General features: G+C 38.9%; 1 protein-coding gene across 6 annotated transcripts in view; it reads right to left on the bottom strand.

Moving 5' to 3' along the window:
* Window positions 1–15,307, bottom strand: part of BRD7 (bromodomain containing 7) — a 38,403-nt gene extending 23,096 nt beyond the window's left edge. For 3 of the 6 annotated variants that reach the window (XM_061173302.1, XM_061173303.1, XM_061173304.1), the window contains exons 1-4: window positions 15,012–15,307; window positions 14,356–14,564; window positions 2,245–2,374; window positions 1,834–1,891 (exon numbers count right to left, since the gene is read on the bottom strand). In XM_061173302.1, the coding sequence (XP_061029285.1) occupies window positions 1,834–1,891; window positions 2,245–2,374; window positions 14,356–14,564; window positions 15,012–15,060 (446 nt within the window). In that variant the 5' untranslated portion in view covers window positions 15,061–15,307. Of the gene's footprint in view, window positions 1–1,833; window positions 1,892–2,244; window positions 2,375–14,355; window positions 14,565–15,011 lie in introns of those variants that run through there. The other 3 variants (XM_061173305.1, XM_061173306.1, XM_061173307.1) reach the window with 2 other exon arrangements.
* Window positions 15,308–16,269: the final 962 nt, after the last annotated feature.

Below are 16,269 nucleotides of genomic sequence, written 5' to 3'. Positions count from 1 at the left end.
AGAATCTCTTATAGGAGGGTGGTGCAGGCAATGGTTTTCCTAGGGCTGAATTTTGATATTTCCAGGATAGACAGGGTTGAGAACCACTGCTCTATAAGATTAGTTCATTAGATTGTTATTTTCCTCTGGAAATCTGGCATATCAAAGCTTTCTTACTCCAAATAATCACAGCAATAAAAATGGTTATTATTAAATAAATATATTTATTATTATTAAAAAATAATAATAGCAGCAATTTAAAAAATGTATTTACCACATGCCAAGGCCAGTGGTAGGTAATTGAGGTATTTTATATCTAATCCTCACAAAAGCCATCAAGGAGGTGGTATCCTCGCTTAGAGATGAGAATACTGAGGCTCAGAGGTCAAATGATTTGTTTTAGGTCATAAATCTGATAAAATATAGAGATGGAAGCTGAATTTAGGTGTGTGTGCATCTGCCTTTGTTCTTCCCAGCAGGACGCCTAAGCAGTGAGATTAAAAAGTACCAAGAATAAGCAAAAATGTCCAGTCTGGAACTTATACATCCAAATGCATACTGTCCATGAAAGCTACTGTGAATAACACCATGAAGCATCTCTGGAGGGCCTCTTCAGAGCAAATTATCTACACCTCCTAAAATTAGTCATTTTAATATAGAGTCCCACTTGGTTTGACCAAAAATGCTATTATTAAACTTGGTCAATTATATTCTTTACCAGCATTTGCACTGAGCCTCAAGGATGAAGAATCATTAAGGCTATTCCAAAAAATGTGGCTCTGGGTTCTAATTCCCAAAATGTTCTGAGCAATGTGAACATCCTTAGACTAAGAGAGACTCTGATAAGTAGATTTCTTTTAAGGAGACGTCATTACCCTACATTCCGGTCTTACACTGTAAGAAACAAAATTAAAAGGTAGCCAAAATGCTTTATAGTCATACATTCTAATTGAGTTGGAATGCTTAATACTTACCTGTTCACTCCTTTGGGACAAGTAATGAATGATTTACTCAAGCGTAAAGACTTGAGATGTAAATATCTCAATTGTTCTGTAACACCAAAAAAGAAGAGAGGCCACTAATTTCTGATTTTCACTGCAAAGCTGAATAGGTGTTGAATACAGATAGCACTAGAGGCTTTACCTTAAAAAATTATTTATGATATGTTCTGGGGTTGACATGTAAGGCCAACATGGTAAGAAGAAAGCTCATTGTTAGAATGCATGCCCTATACCCATGAATCCTCTTCCAATAATGTAAATGTCTTTGAGCTGAGAATTCAAATTCTGAGTAAAGAGAGGTATCAAAATAAATATTTTAATGAAGATCATGTTATTCTTTTCTAAGAACTTAACATTAGTGTTATCAAGATATTGTAATTTTTAGATCAAATTTCTGCATTTAAGAGAGGGTCACAAATCTTATTTATGGCATTTTGTCTCTTCTCCCAGACTTGGTAGTTGTTGAATATTCACAGCAGTGATAAGCACTGCACAAACATACCGAAGGTGTGTTTATGTATTAGCAAATGGAAATATCTATATGGTTTAATCCTGGTTTAAAGCTTTAACATCAGAAGTTACTTTAGATTAAGGAGAAATTTGCCATTAAGAGTATTAAGTAACACTCTTCAAGCTGCCATTTAAAACAAACCAAATGAGAACATCTAAAAGTCAGCCTCTTGGAGTACTTCTATTGCCAGGCAAAATATTTATCCACTTTAAAATCAAGTACATTTGGATACAGGCCATATAATATGGCTTTAACAAATAACAATAATAAAAAGACGTGGTCTGGATCCTGTATTTCCCATTTCAATTTCCATGTTATAAAAATGTTGGAAAAAACATTCACCTCTGCAGTTGTCTCATCAGTTGATTCAAAGCTTCTTGAAGGGGTGTCTGTTCTACTTCTGAAGTAAAGAAGAAAGGAAAAGAGTGTTTTTAAAAGGAAGATTCTAGAGAGTATTGTTTAGCTTATTTTCTTTCTATATATGACTTATCTCATACCCATCATTAAATATCTCATAGAGAAATTCCATTTATCTTTCAAATATGGTGAAGTATGAGAATATCAAGTTCAAAACCGAAGCTAATTTAAAGCTCTTAAGCAGTGATATAAATAAGAAAACTTAAAAAAAATTTTAATTTAACAGCTTTTAAACTTTAACTTAAAAGCTAAAAACCCAGTCACTTTCCCTGGCTATCATCTTTAAAATAATTTCAGCCTCCTCATTCAGGACAGTTAATTCAGAGTTATTCCAACCTTCTTGTTTGGCTAAAGAGCTTGCAAGAGGCTTCTCAGGAGGCAAGTCTAATCCTACAGGGGCCTGACACTGGAGGTCTTTTTCTGCCTCATTGTCCACGTAGTCCCGATCTCGCTTCTTTTTATCTTCCTAAATGGAACAAAGGGAGATAATTTAGAAATACTCCAGAATCAATACCTCTAAAACAAATCATTTTAATTTCAGTGGAAAAAAAGAAGACACCACTGAAAAGATTACTAATAATGAAATCTTAATGTATTTTACTGCCATCTACTGGAAAATGAGAGAATAATATGTTCATAAAGGGGGGGAAAAAGTGCTTCTATATGGTAGAAATAACCAATTAGAAAAATAATACTATTCACAAAAGCAAGATAATATACCCATGAGTAAATCTAATAAAAGATGACTAATACCTTTTAGGAAAAATTATGAAACATTACTGAAAGGCCACTGTGGAAGATCTGAATAAAGGAGATATACCATGTTCATGAACTGAAAGATAGTCAATTTGCTCCAAAGTAATCTATAAATAAAATGTAATGCCTATCAAAATTGTAAGACAGGATTTTTCATGAAATTTGATAAGCCAATTGTATAATCTATCTTGAAGAGTGAATCATCAAGAATAGTCAGAACAGTTTTGAAAAAGGTCACAATAAAATGTCTTATCAGATATTAAGTATTTGTATAAAGTGATAATTAAGACAATCTGGGTCTGACACAGGGACAAACGGACCTACAGAACGTTATCATAGAGCCCAGAAACAGACCCATGCACATAGAAAAGTCTTGATATATCACAGATTGGCATTATAAATCAATGACAAAAGGGTAGTGCTGGGACAACTGGTTATCTACATTTAAAAAGAATATGAAATTAGATCTCCACCTCATACCACATGCAAAAGTAAATTTCAGATAAATTAAAGACTTAATTTTATAACTTGAGATAAAGTAAAAGAATCTTATGACTCAAGAGGAGGGATTTTCTTATCTATAAAGCTAAAAGACTAGCCTATTGACTGAGAAACACAAATAACTCAAAGTATTAGCAAAGATTACATAAAGAGCACCTACAGATTCATGTAAAAAGGTAAATAACCCAATAGAAAATGGGTAAAGGGTATCATAAGTAATTCCCAGAAAAAAAACTGGAAATGTTAAGAAACATGAAAACTAGCTTCAGGTTTCCTGGAACTCTGGGAATTATGAATTTAAAAACTGGAAGGCATTTCACATCTCTATGATTGGTAAAAATTAAAATGTCTAAAAATGTCAAGTTTTGATGAAAATGTGGAGAAATGGGGCTCTCATACCTTGCAGATTGGTGAGTAAATAGGTACAACCGTTAGGAGAACAATATCTAATGAAGCTGAAGCTACCTTTACCCTACTTCTCAGCTATTCTACTCCTGGGCATATACCCTAGAGAAACTGCCTTTCACAAGTGTACATGTAGACATGTGCAAGTTTATTACAGGACTCTGTGAAATAGTAAAAAATTAGGAACAACCTACTAAAAGGAAAATGGATTAATAAATTATGGCATATTTACACAGCAGGTAAAATTAATAGTCTAAAGTTACACTGTATCAGCATGTATTATATTCAGAAACATAATTTCTGGAAGAAAAAGTTGAGAATTATTACAAGATCAGTTATGTAAGTTTTAAAAATATATTAGTGTATTTTACAAACGTATGCAGAAGGAGTAAAATTATAAAAACAAGTTTTCATGTGATGCACACCAAATTCATGGTCCTCTGTAGGGAATGAGGAAGAGGAATGGATTCTGGGAGGGTACACAGAAAGCTTCATCTGTGTCTGTACTCCAATTTCTTAAAAAAACCAAAAATACGAGCAAAAGGCAAAATGTTACGATTTGTTAAAGCTGAATGGTTGGTATCCAGGTGGTAGTTTTTGTTTTTTGTTTTTTTAATTCTCTGTTCTCTGAATTTTAAAAATTAAATTTTATAGTAAAATTGTCCAAAAATGTCTATTTTATGCTCAATATTCTCAATAGGATCTTAATTTTCTTGGCCCATGTCCAAATTTCTTGTTCTAGTATCTAGAGCAGTGGTTCTCTAAGTGTGGTTCCCAGACCAGCAACATCTGGGAAATTGCTAGAAATGCAAACTCTGAGGTCTCATTATGGTTCTCAAGCTTCAGTGTGCATCAGAATCACCTGAAGGTCTTGTTAAAACACCAATGACTAGGCCCTGTCCCCAGAATTACCGATCCAGTAGGTCGAGTAGAGCCTGTGAATCTGCATTACTAACAAGTTTCTAGGATATGTGAGTGTTGCCGGTGCAGTGATCACACTTTTGAGTATCACTGATACAGAGCTTCACATTCTATTCTCAGAGTCCAAAGCATCTAATACAGAATACATGACTGACTGAAGCTCCAGAAAACAATGTTATAAACTGTACTCATTGTGCACCTGATGTCAGTTTCCATTAAGTTGACTGCTGTCTTTTTTATGGCCTCATGACTTATTTTGGAGCAGCAATTTTTGACTCAGGAAAGTTCTGTATCTTTTCCCCAGAAAAACTAGCAGGAATCTTTTGTAGGTTGGCAGGTTTAGAACATCTGTTCAATGGAAAAAAGACCCTCAGAGACAAGATTTCTTCCTATTAAATGTAAATTGTGGATAGAGGACAGCCTGAAAGGCAGTAAGCACTCTCCTAGGTGGAAAGAACTAAGGCCATAGTATAAGAAGTCTGGAGTAGGGGTTGGCAAACTTTTTTTTTTTGGTGAACGGCCAGGTAGCATAATTTATGCTTTGTGGTCCATAATGTCTGTCACAACTACTAACCTTTGCTGGTATAGCAAGAAAGCAGCCACAGACAATATGTAAATGAATGGGTGTGGCTGTGTTCTAATAAAACTTTATTTACAGAATCAGGTGGTGTTGGCTCTAGTTTGCTGACACATGGTCTAGAGGCTCAAGTTCTTGCTCTAGCTTCACCCTTAACACACTCTGACCTTCTTAGGCACTCATTTACTCTCACTAGCCCTCTTTATCACCTGCAAGATAGAGATTCAACTGTTGATTCTTATTTATCTTAGAGTTTATGAGATGGTGAAATGACCATGAAACAGAAAAGCTGAAAAAGTACCAAAGGAAGGTATAATGTCTCTGAACTACCCCTATCTGGTAACTTTATCTAGTTAGACTGGTTTACAGTGACCACTTTACTATTTGGTATGGCAAGAGAATACCGCCTTCTGGGCCACAGTCCAAAAGAAAAAAAGAATATAAAAAACATATACTTGGAAACTACCCTAAAGTGAAAGGAGATATTGTAACATGTTATTGCCAGACTAGAAATTAGGAGATCTAGCTGCTAATTTACCAGAATGTAAACCTGAACAAGTTATTCCACTGTTTTAGTCTCAGTTTCACCTGTAAAACAAGAGGCTTTGATCTCTATAGTTCTCTCTCTACCTAACATTCTGATTCCTACCTTCCAATTTTCTTTTTTTATGATTCCAAAATACCACAGAACCCTATTGTTAATGTCACTTACTGAAAGTAATAGATACATAAAACCGGAAGTTAGCACAGTTCTGGTTAAGAGCAGTTTATTTTGCTAATTACATAGAGAAAACTGAACAAAAATACTAAAGCCATTTAACTTCAGGTAGGAGGATTTATAATTTCAGTTTATAAAATGGGTTCAAATTCTGGCTTTGCCACTTATTAGCTATGAGATCATGGATCAACTACATAATTTTTGTGGGGGGACTACTTTCCTCATCCCTAAAATAGACACAACAATACCTACCTCAGAAGAGTGTTCTGAGGATTAAATAAGATAGTGTATGTGAATGTTTAGCACAGTGCCTACCTAGCACATGGTGAATACTCATTCATTCATGCATTCAATAAATAAATGAGGTTCTACTGTGTGGATATGTACTGGTGGATAAACAAACACAGCCCTGCCCTTAGGAAGCCAACAGTGTAAAAAGCCACAGACATCAAACAACTTAGTAAAAAAACCCAAACAGATTTCAAGGAGAGAATAATTGTTGGGTGAATCTAATTTAGACTGGAGAAGTATGGGAAGGCTTCTATGAAGAAGTAACATCTGAGTTGAGATCTGAAGGAGAGAAAATTTAGCCAGGCTGGGGGTGGGAACAGAATTACAGGGAGAGTAAATATCCTGTGTGTATGAAGGTCTGAGGCAGGAGAGAAAAAGTGGCTATTTCCATAACTACAAACACATTGCATTTATGTCAGACTAGATTCTAATTTATCCATGACTCAATGGCAAGTTATTTTATTAATTCATAACACCTTTGAAGTAAATCTTCGCTCATATTATTAATATTATAACACTCATTGCATGTCATAGACACATTTGCCTCTTTCTGGAGTTCCTGGTGGGCAGAGGCCTAAGTCTTATTCAGCTCTGTACCCCCAAGCTCAATAATGCCTAATACATATTTGTAGAATTAATTAATCACAAGAGACAGCGTGAAATAGGAACGTGAAAGCATGAGAAGTAACAGCTGAAGTTCTAGGTACTATCCTTCAGATTGGTCACTTTTGTAGGAGAGATATATATACATAGATATCTATGTCTATATTCAAACAATGCTTCCAGTGTACAAAACAATTTCAGAACTTTGCTTTAACAGCTGATTTTAGAATTCAACTGAGAAAATCAGTTTTATTACTTTGAAGCTACACCTCATCTTTGGCCCTCGGTTGAGAACTGCATCTGCCACACAATTCAGCTCTTACCTCTATGATGCTTTCCCCTACTTCCCCAAGGCATAATGAGAAACACTTTCCTCTGGACTCCCAGAACACTTTATTCATACCTCTATTAGAATTTACCAGGCCATGAAGTTTATTTATCCTTTTGTGTCTGATTTCCCAGCCTAACTTTGAGTTCCTGCAGAGTAGGAACTATATTTTACTTATCATTTGAGTCTAGCGCATCATAGGTTTCTGGTAGACATTTGTTGAATAAACAAACAAATAAATAATCTTTCTATCAGAGGATGAACACTACTCTTATGCCCTTAGTCAGAGTCCTTTCTTCTCTGGGGAGATCTTCTGTGATTAAGAGGACCACCTCAGGGGGTTTCCCTGGTGGCGCAGTGGTTGAGAATCCGCCTGCCAAGGCAGAGGACACGGGTTCGAGCCCTGGTCTGGGAAGATCCCACATATCGCGGAGCAACTAAGCCCGTGCACCACAGCTACTGAGCCTGCGCTCTAGAGCCCGCAAGCCACAACTACTGAAGCCCGCGAGCCTAGAGCTGTGCCCGCAACAAGAGAAGCCACCACAATGAGAAGCCTGCGCACCGCAACGAAGCGTAGCCCCCGCTCACCACAACTAGAGAAAGCGCACGCAGCAACGAAGACCCAATGCAGCCAAAAAAATAAATAAATAAATTTATTAAAAAAAAAAAAAAAAGAAACAGGACCACCTCAGGAGGGAAGAGCAGAATGGGAAAAAGTGGGGAGGATTTTCTGCCAGCCCAAATAAGCCATAGCAGCCCTGAGACCTTGGGTGTGGCAGATTCATATGAAAGAAGTCAATGAATTGTGTTTTGAGAGAATTCCCACTTTGCTCAACAATTACAGTCATTCATTTCTCCTCTCTAGTTATAAGCTACTTTACAGTTAACTCAACAACAAAATGAGATACTAATAGTACCTACCCCATAAAGCTATTAAGTATTAAAATAGTAAATATAAAGAAGTCAGAACAATGCCTAGCATATAGTAAACACTCAAATGTTAGTTTTTATGAGTATGTATGCCCCTTGGGACCTAGTATAGTATTTAATAAAAACGGGAATTTATTGTATATGAGTAAGTTTTAAATTTTCATTAAAAGTTTTACTTACATTGGGACTTCCCTGGTGTCCAGTGGTTAAAACACCACGCTTCCACTGTAGGGGACGCGGGTTTGATCACTGGTCAGGGAACTAAGATCCCACATTCCACATGCCGCCCGGCGCGGCCAAAAAAAGTAAATAAATAAAAAATTTAAAAGTTTTACTTAATTTGAAAAGATATATGCACTCCTATGTTCAGTGCAGCATTATTTATAATAGCCAAGATATGGAAACAATCTGAGTGCCTATCAATGGACGAATGGAAAAAAAAGGATGCATATATACACACACACGTGTGTGTGTGTATATATACACATATATATACATGTATACATACACGATGAAATATTACTCAGCCATAAAAAAAGACGAAATCTTGCCATTTGCAACAACATGGACGGACCTTGAGGATATTATGCTAAGTGAAACAAGTCAGACGGAGAGAGACAAATATTGTTATGATTCCACCCATATGTGGAATATAAAAAACAAACAAGAAAACAAAATAAATGAACAAATCAAACAAAAAAACCCTGAACACATAGATACAAAGCACAGAGTAGTGGTTACCAGAGGGGAAGGTGGGGGAGGGTGAAATGGGTAAAAGGAATCAACTGTATGGTGATGGATGGAAACTAAATTTTTGGTGGGGGGCATGCTGTACTGTATACAAAAGTAGAAATATAATGCTGTACACATGAAACTGATATAATGTTATAAACTAATGTTACATCAATAAAAAATAAAACAAAATTTTACTTAACTCTAGCATTGTGAATAATATCCTATATATTTAATGCTCATGATTTTAAAAAAATTAAAGAAAAACACCTGTCATTTTATTCTGATAACATCCCTAGCAACGGGACTAGCCTAACTTCTTTGAGCATCTAAACCTAAAGCTGACTCGCAAAGCTGTTAAGACAGAATTCGGTTTAGGATTATGCTTTTCTGAAGAACAGGTTTGAGTTTCAATGAAAGAATTTAGACCTCTCATCTGAGCTATTTCAATGAAAAGCCTTCTAAGTAGGTCTCCTTACACCCAGTCTCTACTCTCTTCAATATCTGCTAGATACTGTTAACAGATTACTGTTATTAAGGCTCAACTTTTTATCATTCTTCCACTCAGAAAGTTTTTGACTCTCTACTGCTTACATATTCAAGTTCAAACTCCCTACTCTGACATCTCAACTGCCTCTCAGATCGTACTCCATACTCCTCTTCACGTATTCTGTGCTTCAAAAAGAGAACTACTTTATGTCCCTTGTACACACCCTCACATTTGCCCACTTTCATGCTATTGTTCTTAGTTTTCCACACGGTGTGCAAGCTTCCTTACTTCTGCAGTAATGTACCATTCTGTTCAGGGATCAGCTTCTCAAGTCAGCATATAAATGAAAAGTGGGTTGTCAGGTTACCTTTGAAAATATCTGAAGTAGCCCATAAAGTATAATACTCATGGCTTTATACCTATGATCCTTTATGTTTAATAGTTCGATATAAAAGAATATTTCTACTATACTACAGTAATAGCTCAGAATATATAGTTGACCCCATGTTGACTGTAGTGTTAACATCACTGTACTCTGATTTCTAAAGACTAGAGTTATGCCAGCGGGCAAATTCTTTGCCAACTGCTTGGCATTCAAATGCTTAAGAAAAAAAAAAGCCAACACACTTCGGTGTTGTGCAGATTATGGTCTGATTAAAACTAAAGCATGGGGACTTCCCTGGCAGTCCAGTGGTTAAGACATCACCTTCCAATGCAGGGGGTATGGGTTCGATCCCTGGTCAGGGAGCTAAGATCCCACATGCCTCGTGGCCAAAAAACCAAAACATAAAACAGAAGCAATATTGTAAAAAATTCAATAAAGACGTTAAAAAATGGTCCACATCAAAAAAATCTTAAAAAAACAAAAAACAACCCCCCCCCCCAAAAAAACTAAAGCATGGTGTGCTCTTAATGCTGTGGTTGGTATTAAATACCACTGCTCTACAGGGAGAAACAATACTGATCCTATCTGTTGGGGTATTTTAAACTAGTATAATCAGAGCCTTCCTACTCAAAAGAAGAATATTACTTAACTTTATATGACATCTTTGAAAAATTACAGGGTTTTGTGTTGTAAGCATCTGTGCTTCCCCAAAACTTTATCTTCTCCTTATCTTCCTAAGTAAAAGATTCCTGATTTTTATTAGGATATAATGCCCCCAACCCCTTCCCTAAACTAAAAGACATTTCCCAGCCTCCCTAGCAGCAAGGGTGGCTAAGTGATTAAGTTTTGACTAATGAAATATAAGCAGAAGTTATGAATGCCTTTTAGAAAAACACTTTAAAAGGGAAAGGGCATGTTTTATCTTTTTCTTGTGCCCTTCCCCCTTCCTGCTACATGAACTGACAGAAGAGTCACCAGTCCCTCAGAACCACACATACTCTAGCCCCTTTCAGGCCCACAGGTGTCACACGGCAGACTTTCCCAAGAAAAGACCAGAAGCAACTGCTGTTCCTAAAACTCCCTGGAGATCCAGAGTACAGCTCAAAGAAAAGTGTCCTTCTGAAGTCTCCCTAGCAAAGGAACCCCTCTTCCCCCTCCCCAGTCCAGCCTGGAAAAAAGGGATAACCCAAACATGCTCTACAGAACCAGTGACACCCCAGAAGTATCCCACAGTCCCTAGCCCTGAGTCCTGGGGAAGTGGGACCTTGGGCAAATTCACTTCAATTCTGAGTTTCCACTTTACCTTCTGTACAATGGAAATCATCCACCTCCCTGCCCTACTCTGCAGGGTGTTATTTCCAAATGAAACTGTGGATGCGAAAGCATCTTAATTTGCAATGAAATAAAAATATATAGGTGGCTAATGATACTTAGAGCCACCGTCAAGAAAGGGCAGAGGGGGAGACTTCCAGGAACCTATCCTGAAGATATCCTTATAAAAGTATACAAAGCGATGTGAACAATGAGGTTCAATGCAGCATTATTTGTAACATTTAAAAGTTATATAAAATAAAATATGGCACAGCAATATAACCAAATACAATGTAGTTAATAAAAAGATGAGATAATTGATAAAACAAGAAACGAGGAGTATGAGTGTATCAGCTGGCATAATAGCAGTAACTGCCAGAACTAAAACCAGAAGTGGTTAAAAGGGGTTACCTCAACTTCCAGTTAAACGAGATGATGGCGGGAAAAAAAGAGTACAGAAGAGACGACAGTGGGTGAAAGATGTCAACACACTTGGGAGATGAAAGGCAAGTGGAGGAGTCTGCAGATCAGAGAAAGCAAGATACCTCCTGCATGCAAGGAAGGAGACACCTCTGAGAAAAGTTCTAACCCCAGAAACCTGGAAAAGCGCAAAACTTTGGCGCCTCCCAATCAAAATGATTAGGTCTCTGTTTAGTGATGCCCACAGTGAAGTCCATCAGCTGACAAACTTTGTCTAGGCACAAAGCATATAATCAGCCTTTTTGTGCTTTACATTTAAATACAAATAGATTACAAACGCTCAACAGATAACTAAATGATGCTTTTAACACAAAAGGAAGAGACCAAATAAAATGAAGAACTTGAGGGGAAATAGAGACAGTGCAAGGAGCAAAAAAAAAACTTAAAAGAAAAATATCAAAAAAACTCATCAATTAATATTTCAGAGAAATAAAAGATCCTGCACGTAAAAACAAGAACAGGATGCTATTAAAACAAGGACAATTAGAAAACATGAAAAAGTTCTTGGAAATTCAAAATACAAGGTCTGAAATAAAATTCAAGAGCAGAGCCAGAAGACAAAGTTTAGGAACTCTCTTTGAAGGAAGAACACAAAAAACAAAGAGGAAAAAGAGGAGAAAAAAACATAAGAAAATTAGAGAATCAGTCCAGAAGTCCAACATCTAAATGGCAGGGGTTCTAGAAAGAGAGAAGAGAGAGAACGGAGGGAAGGAAACTATCACAGAAATACTTCAAGCAAACATCTCAGACCTGAAGGCAAGAATATCCATTGTGCAACAGACCACTGAAGATAAAGGGGAAGATTCTAAACATTTTGAGAGAGCACATACTGGTCATGTACAAAGGACTAAGAAGCAGAAGGCAACAGACTTCTCAATAGCAAATCTAGAAGCCAGAAAACAGCACGCAACGCTATCAAAATTCTGGGAGAAAATTTCCAATTTGGAGTTCCATGCTGAGTCAAACCATCAATCTACATGAGGAGAGTATATGGGAGTAGAATAAAGATTTTCAAACATGTAAGAACTTACAAAAATCTACCTCCTATGAATGCTTTCTTAGGAAGTTCGTAGAGTTAAGCCTCCACCAGAACAAAGGAGTAAGTCAAGAGGAAGACATGGGATCCAGAAAGAATGCAAAGGAGGCCTAGAGAACAACTAGTCCAGATTAGAGCAGGAGGGGACAGAGGGCTGCAAGATGGATGTTTCCAAAAAAGGAGAAGTGTCTGACCATGTGAAAAACAGATATCAGATGGGTTTTACAAATCTGTTAGAAGTTTGGGAAGAATCAGTACACGATAACCAAACAAATGAAAGCAATTAATCAACTGGTCAAGATCAGATCTGTATTTGTACATTCCATTTGTCTCCAGTGAACAATAATTAGAAATAAACACTGAATATTGAGCTGTATCTACACGGGGAGAATGCAGGAAGGGAAATTGGGGGCGTGGAGCAATATAAGGATGCTAATTTAAATTCTCATCTTGTGCAACATGATGTCAGTAAAAGATGTACACATAAATCAGTAAACAGCAATATAAACCTACATTTAGAAATGGAGATAAACATCCAAAGAAAAAAAAAAGTTTGGGAAGTAAAACTCCAGGATGGAGCAGGACACCGCTTTTATGTTAAAAGCCTTGTAGTACTCTTGACTTTTTTTTTAATACAATTTTTTTTCAATTGGAGTATAATTGCTTTACAATGTTGTGTTAGTTTCTGCTGTACAACGAAGTGACTCAGCTATATGTATACATATATCCCCTCTCTCTTGGACCTCCCTCCCCCCCTCCCCCCTATCTAGGTCATCAGAGAGCACTGAGCTGAGCTCCCTGTGCTATACTGCAAGTTCCCACTAGCTATCTATTTCACACATGGTATTTATGTCAAACCTACTCATGAATTACCTTACTCCTAATAGTAAATAATTGTAAAAAAAATGAAACAAAACTGGTTACCTCTGAAGAGGAAGACTAAATGAGGTACCTGAGTGAGCAAAACTTTTTTCCCTTCCATTTTGTTCACCTCTGTATTACCTGAATTTCTTTCAAAAAAAAAAAAAAATCATAGGCATATATGGCTTTTATAGTTTAGGGAAAAAAAAACGTTAGACAGTTCTATATATTGTCACAATCTAGACGAAGGCAATAGACATTGGGGCAGAAAGGCACATAATTAAGAAATTCCAAAAAGAGAATCTCTACGATTTAGTGACTTACCGATGTGTTTAATCACATGGACTAGAACATTTCTGTTGTATATATAAATATAAAAAAATTATAAAACTAAACCTACAGAAATCTAGCTTCAAGATCCAGTAACTGATTCAACAAGTCACTTCGTGACAGGTTAAATTTGGGAAGTGCAGAAGTCTAGGACAATTCCAGGTAGGTATGTGATCATCCTTGGAAGGAAAGTTAATTATTATTACTATTTTACCCAGCTTACAGATAGAGATGGCAGCTACTTTCTTTTTTACTTTCTATTAACTGCAAATGGTTATGAAAATGCTTATTTTTATCACTGGTGTCATATCCCTTAAAGGTCTCTGATCAAATTATCCCATCAATAGACTCAAACTTTGTTCTAAAATATGAAAGCTGTTCATTATGTATTTGGCACTGTAGTATTTATTTCAGAAGAAAATTTGAATCCCAATAGATCCCATTTACTTTTGAAATGACTATTTTCCACAAACCTCGAACACTGAGGCTTTCTTGAGCATGACTTTTACCTTTCCTAGATGGTAGGAAGCAGCTCCTGAAAATCAGGACTTAGCTGCTCACTCACCTGATGTGTGAGTACAACTAAGAGTATAATTAAAGAAAGAGTTGTTGAAGCTCACAGATGATTCATGTTTCTATTCTGCCCTGCTCCTGCTCAAGACAAGTCCGATTTTACAAGCGTTTCAGCATCTCACTAGACACAAAGAAAATAAAGCAAGGTTGGCAGCGGGAGGCGGCAACCCTCAGCAACTGGCACCACCTGCAAAGCTGAAGCAACGCAACGACCTTCACCTTTATTCGTCTCCGTTTTCTCCCCTTTTCTTCCCCTGGAACCTGCTTCTCTCCTTTCTTTCTCTTTTTCCGCTTTCGGTCCTTGTGTTTGTCATGATCGTTTTTGTCTTCTAAGAGGCTGGAGTCGTGCCCGGAGCTGCCCGTGGAGAGCTCGGTGACTTCGTTCCCTCCCACTTTGAGGACCAGCTTCAAGGGCTTCTCTACATACTCTTAAATGAAAGAAAAGGGCTTCAATTAAAGGAGGGCCTCGCGGGGCAGTATCCACAACGAAGAGTGACCGCTGGACAGGAGAAAAGGAGGCGCACAGACCGAGGCGGCCCGGGGCACGCAGTGGGCGGCCCACGAAGCACCTGTTGAATGACGGGCACTCGCCGAGTGGACGCCCCGAACGTTCCCGGGCCGCCTCACACCTCTCAACAAGAGACCCGCCCGGGCCCGGGGTCCCGGGTTCGAATGCCGCACTCGCCTGGGGTCTGCGCGGCTCACGCGGGTCGCGCCCCCTTCGCGGGTCCGGGCCTGCCCGTGGGAGGTGCGGCCCCCGGCCCGCCTCGGACGCTCGAGGGTAGTCTCGAACGCACGAAAACCCCACCGAGCCGCCGCGGGCTCGCCACCCTCCACCGCGGGCTCGCCGCCCCCCACCGCGGCCCACTCCTCACCCTCGTAGAGGTGTTTGTCCGACTTGTGCTTCTTGTGCTTCTTGCCCATGTCCGACCGGGCCCCGGTGCCCGCCCCCCGCGCCAGGCCCAGGCCGTGCGGCGCCGCTTCCGGTCCGGGCCAGGCGAGCGGAGGGCGGGAGCGGGGCCCACGAGACCCCGCGCCTCGAGGCAGGGGTACGGCGTGCGCCGAACGGCGCGAGGCCTCTCACGAAGAGACCCAGCAGTGCCCGAGCGCGCGAGACCCAGCCGGAGCCCGAGAGCGGCTGCGGGTCGGCGAGCGGCCGGCGGCGGCGGGAGAGAGGGCCTGCCGCGCGCGCAGAGAGCGGCCGGCTGCGCGTGGCGGCCCCTGGCGGCTGGAGGTGGCGCTGCAGCCTGCGGCCCGGGGGCGGGGCCAGGGTGGGATCCACCACTCTGAAACTCCCTTTTTCTCCGTCACTCTCCCTTCCTTCCTCTTCATCTCTCTCTTCCTTCCCTCCCTTGATACCTTCCCTCCCTCCCTCCTCTTTGCCCCCTCCTTCCTTTCTTCCTTTTTCTTTTCATCACCCTTCCTCCTTTCCTGACTCTTCCCTTTTATCCCACTTTCCCTAGCTTCTATCTTCCCTTTAACAGTATTTGTTGAACCCTGTACTGGATGCCAGATCCAGCAAATCCAGCACCTTGGTAACTGAAGGACTGTAACTTAAAAAACAACAACAAGAAAAAACTAATGTGATGATATGTAAAGGCCTCCAAGACCTTAATTAAAACAACATCAACAAAGTATGGAGCAGAGTGTATTTGGTAAGATGCATTTATGGAAATAAATGTTCTCATCTGGATTAAAAGGCTGTGATGGATACTCAAGAACTGTTAACGGTGAATAGGACTGGAGGTGGAGTGGATTGGTTTAGTTTTATGCTTCTCTGTATGGTTTGAAAATTTTCTCATGTGCATGTTTAATTTTTTTGAAATAAAAAGAAAGAAAATTTAGAAATTAGATTGAAAAAATGATGAAAATATATCTGGATCCACACCAAGTGGGGCTCCAGACTAACACTATTGCTCTGTAGATGGATGTCTACTCCTCAATCCTGTTTTAAGCCCTTCTTCTCATTCACTTTTATCCTTAGATGCTGAGCCTTACTGGTGAGATGAGTTATTCACATTTTTGCTCACTGGCATTTACCTAAATAAAATGTTAAGGTGTGTTTAAGATAGCACATCCAGGGATTATGGCTGCAGGGAAACAAAATGATGTTGATATTTTTCTACATGACAA

The sequence above is a fragment of the Eubalaena glacialis genome, chromosome 18 (genome assembly GCF_028564815.1).
Source record: "Eubalaena glacialis isolate mEubGla1 chromosome 18, mEubGla1.1.hap2.+ XY, whole genome shotgun sequence".
NCBI classification, from domain to species: domain Eukaryota; kingdom Metazoa; phylum Chordata; class Mammalia; order Artiodactyla; family Balaenidae; genus Eubalaena; species Eubalaena glacialis.
This window is presented reverse-complemented; position numbering and strand designations above follow the sequence as displayed.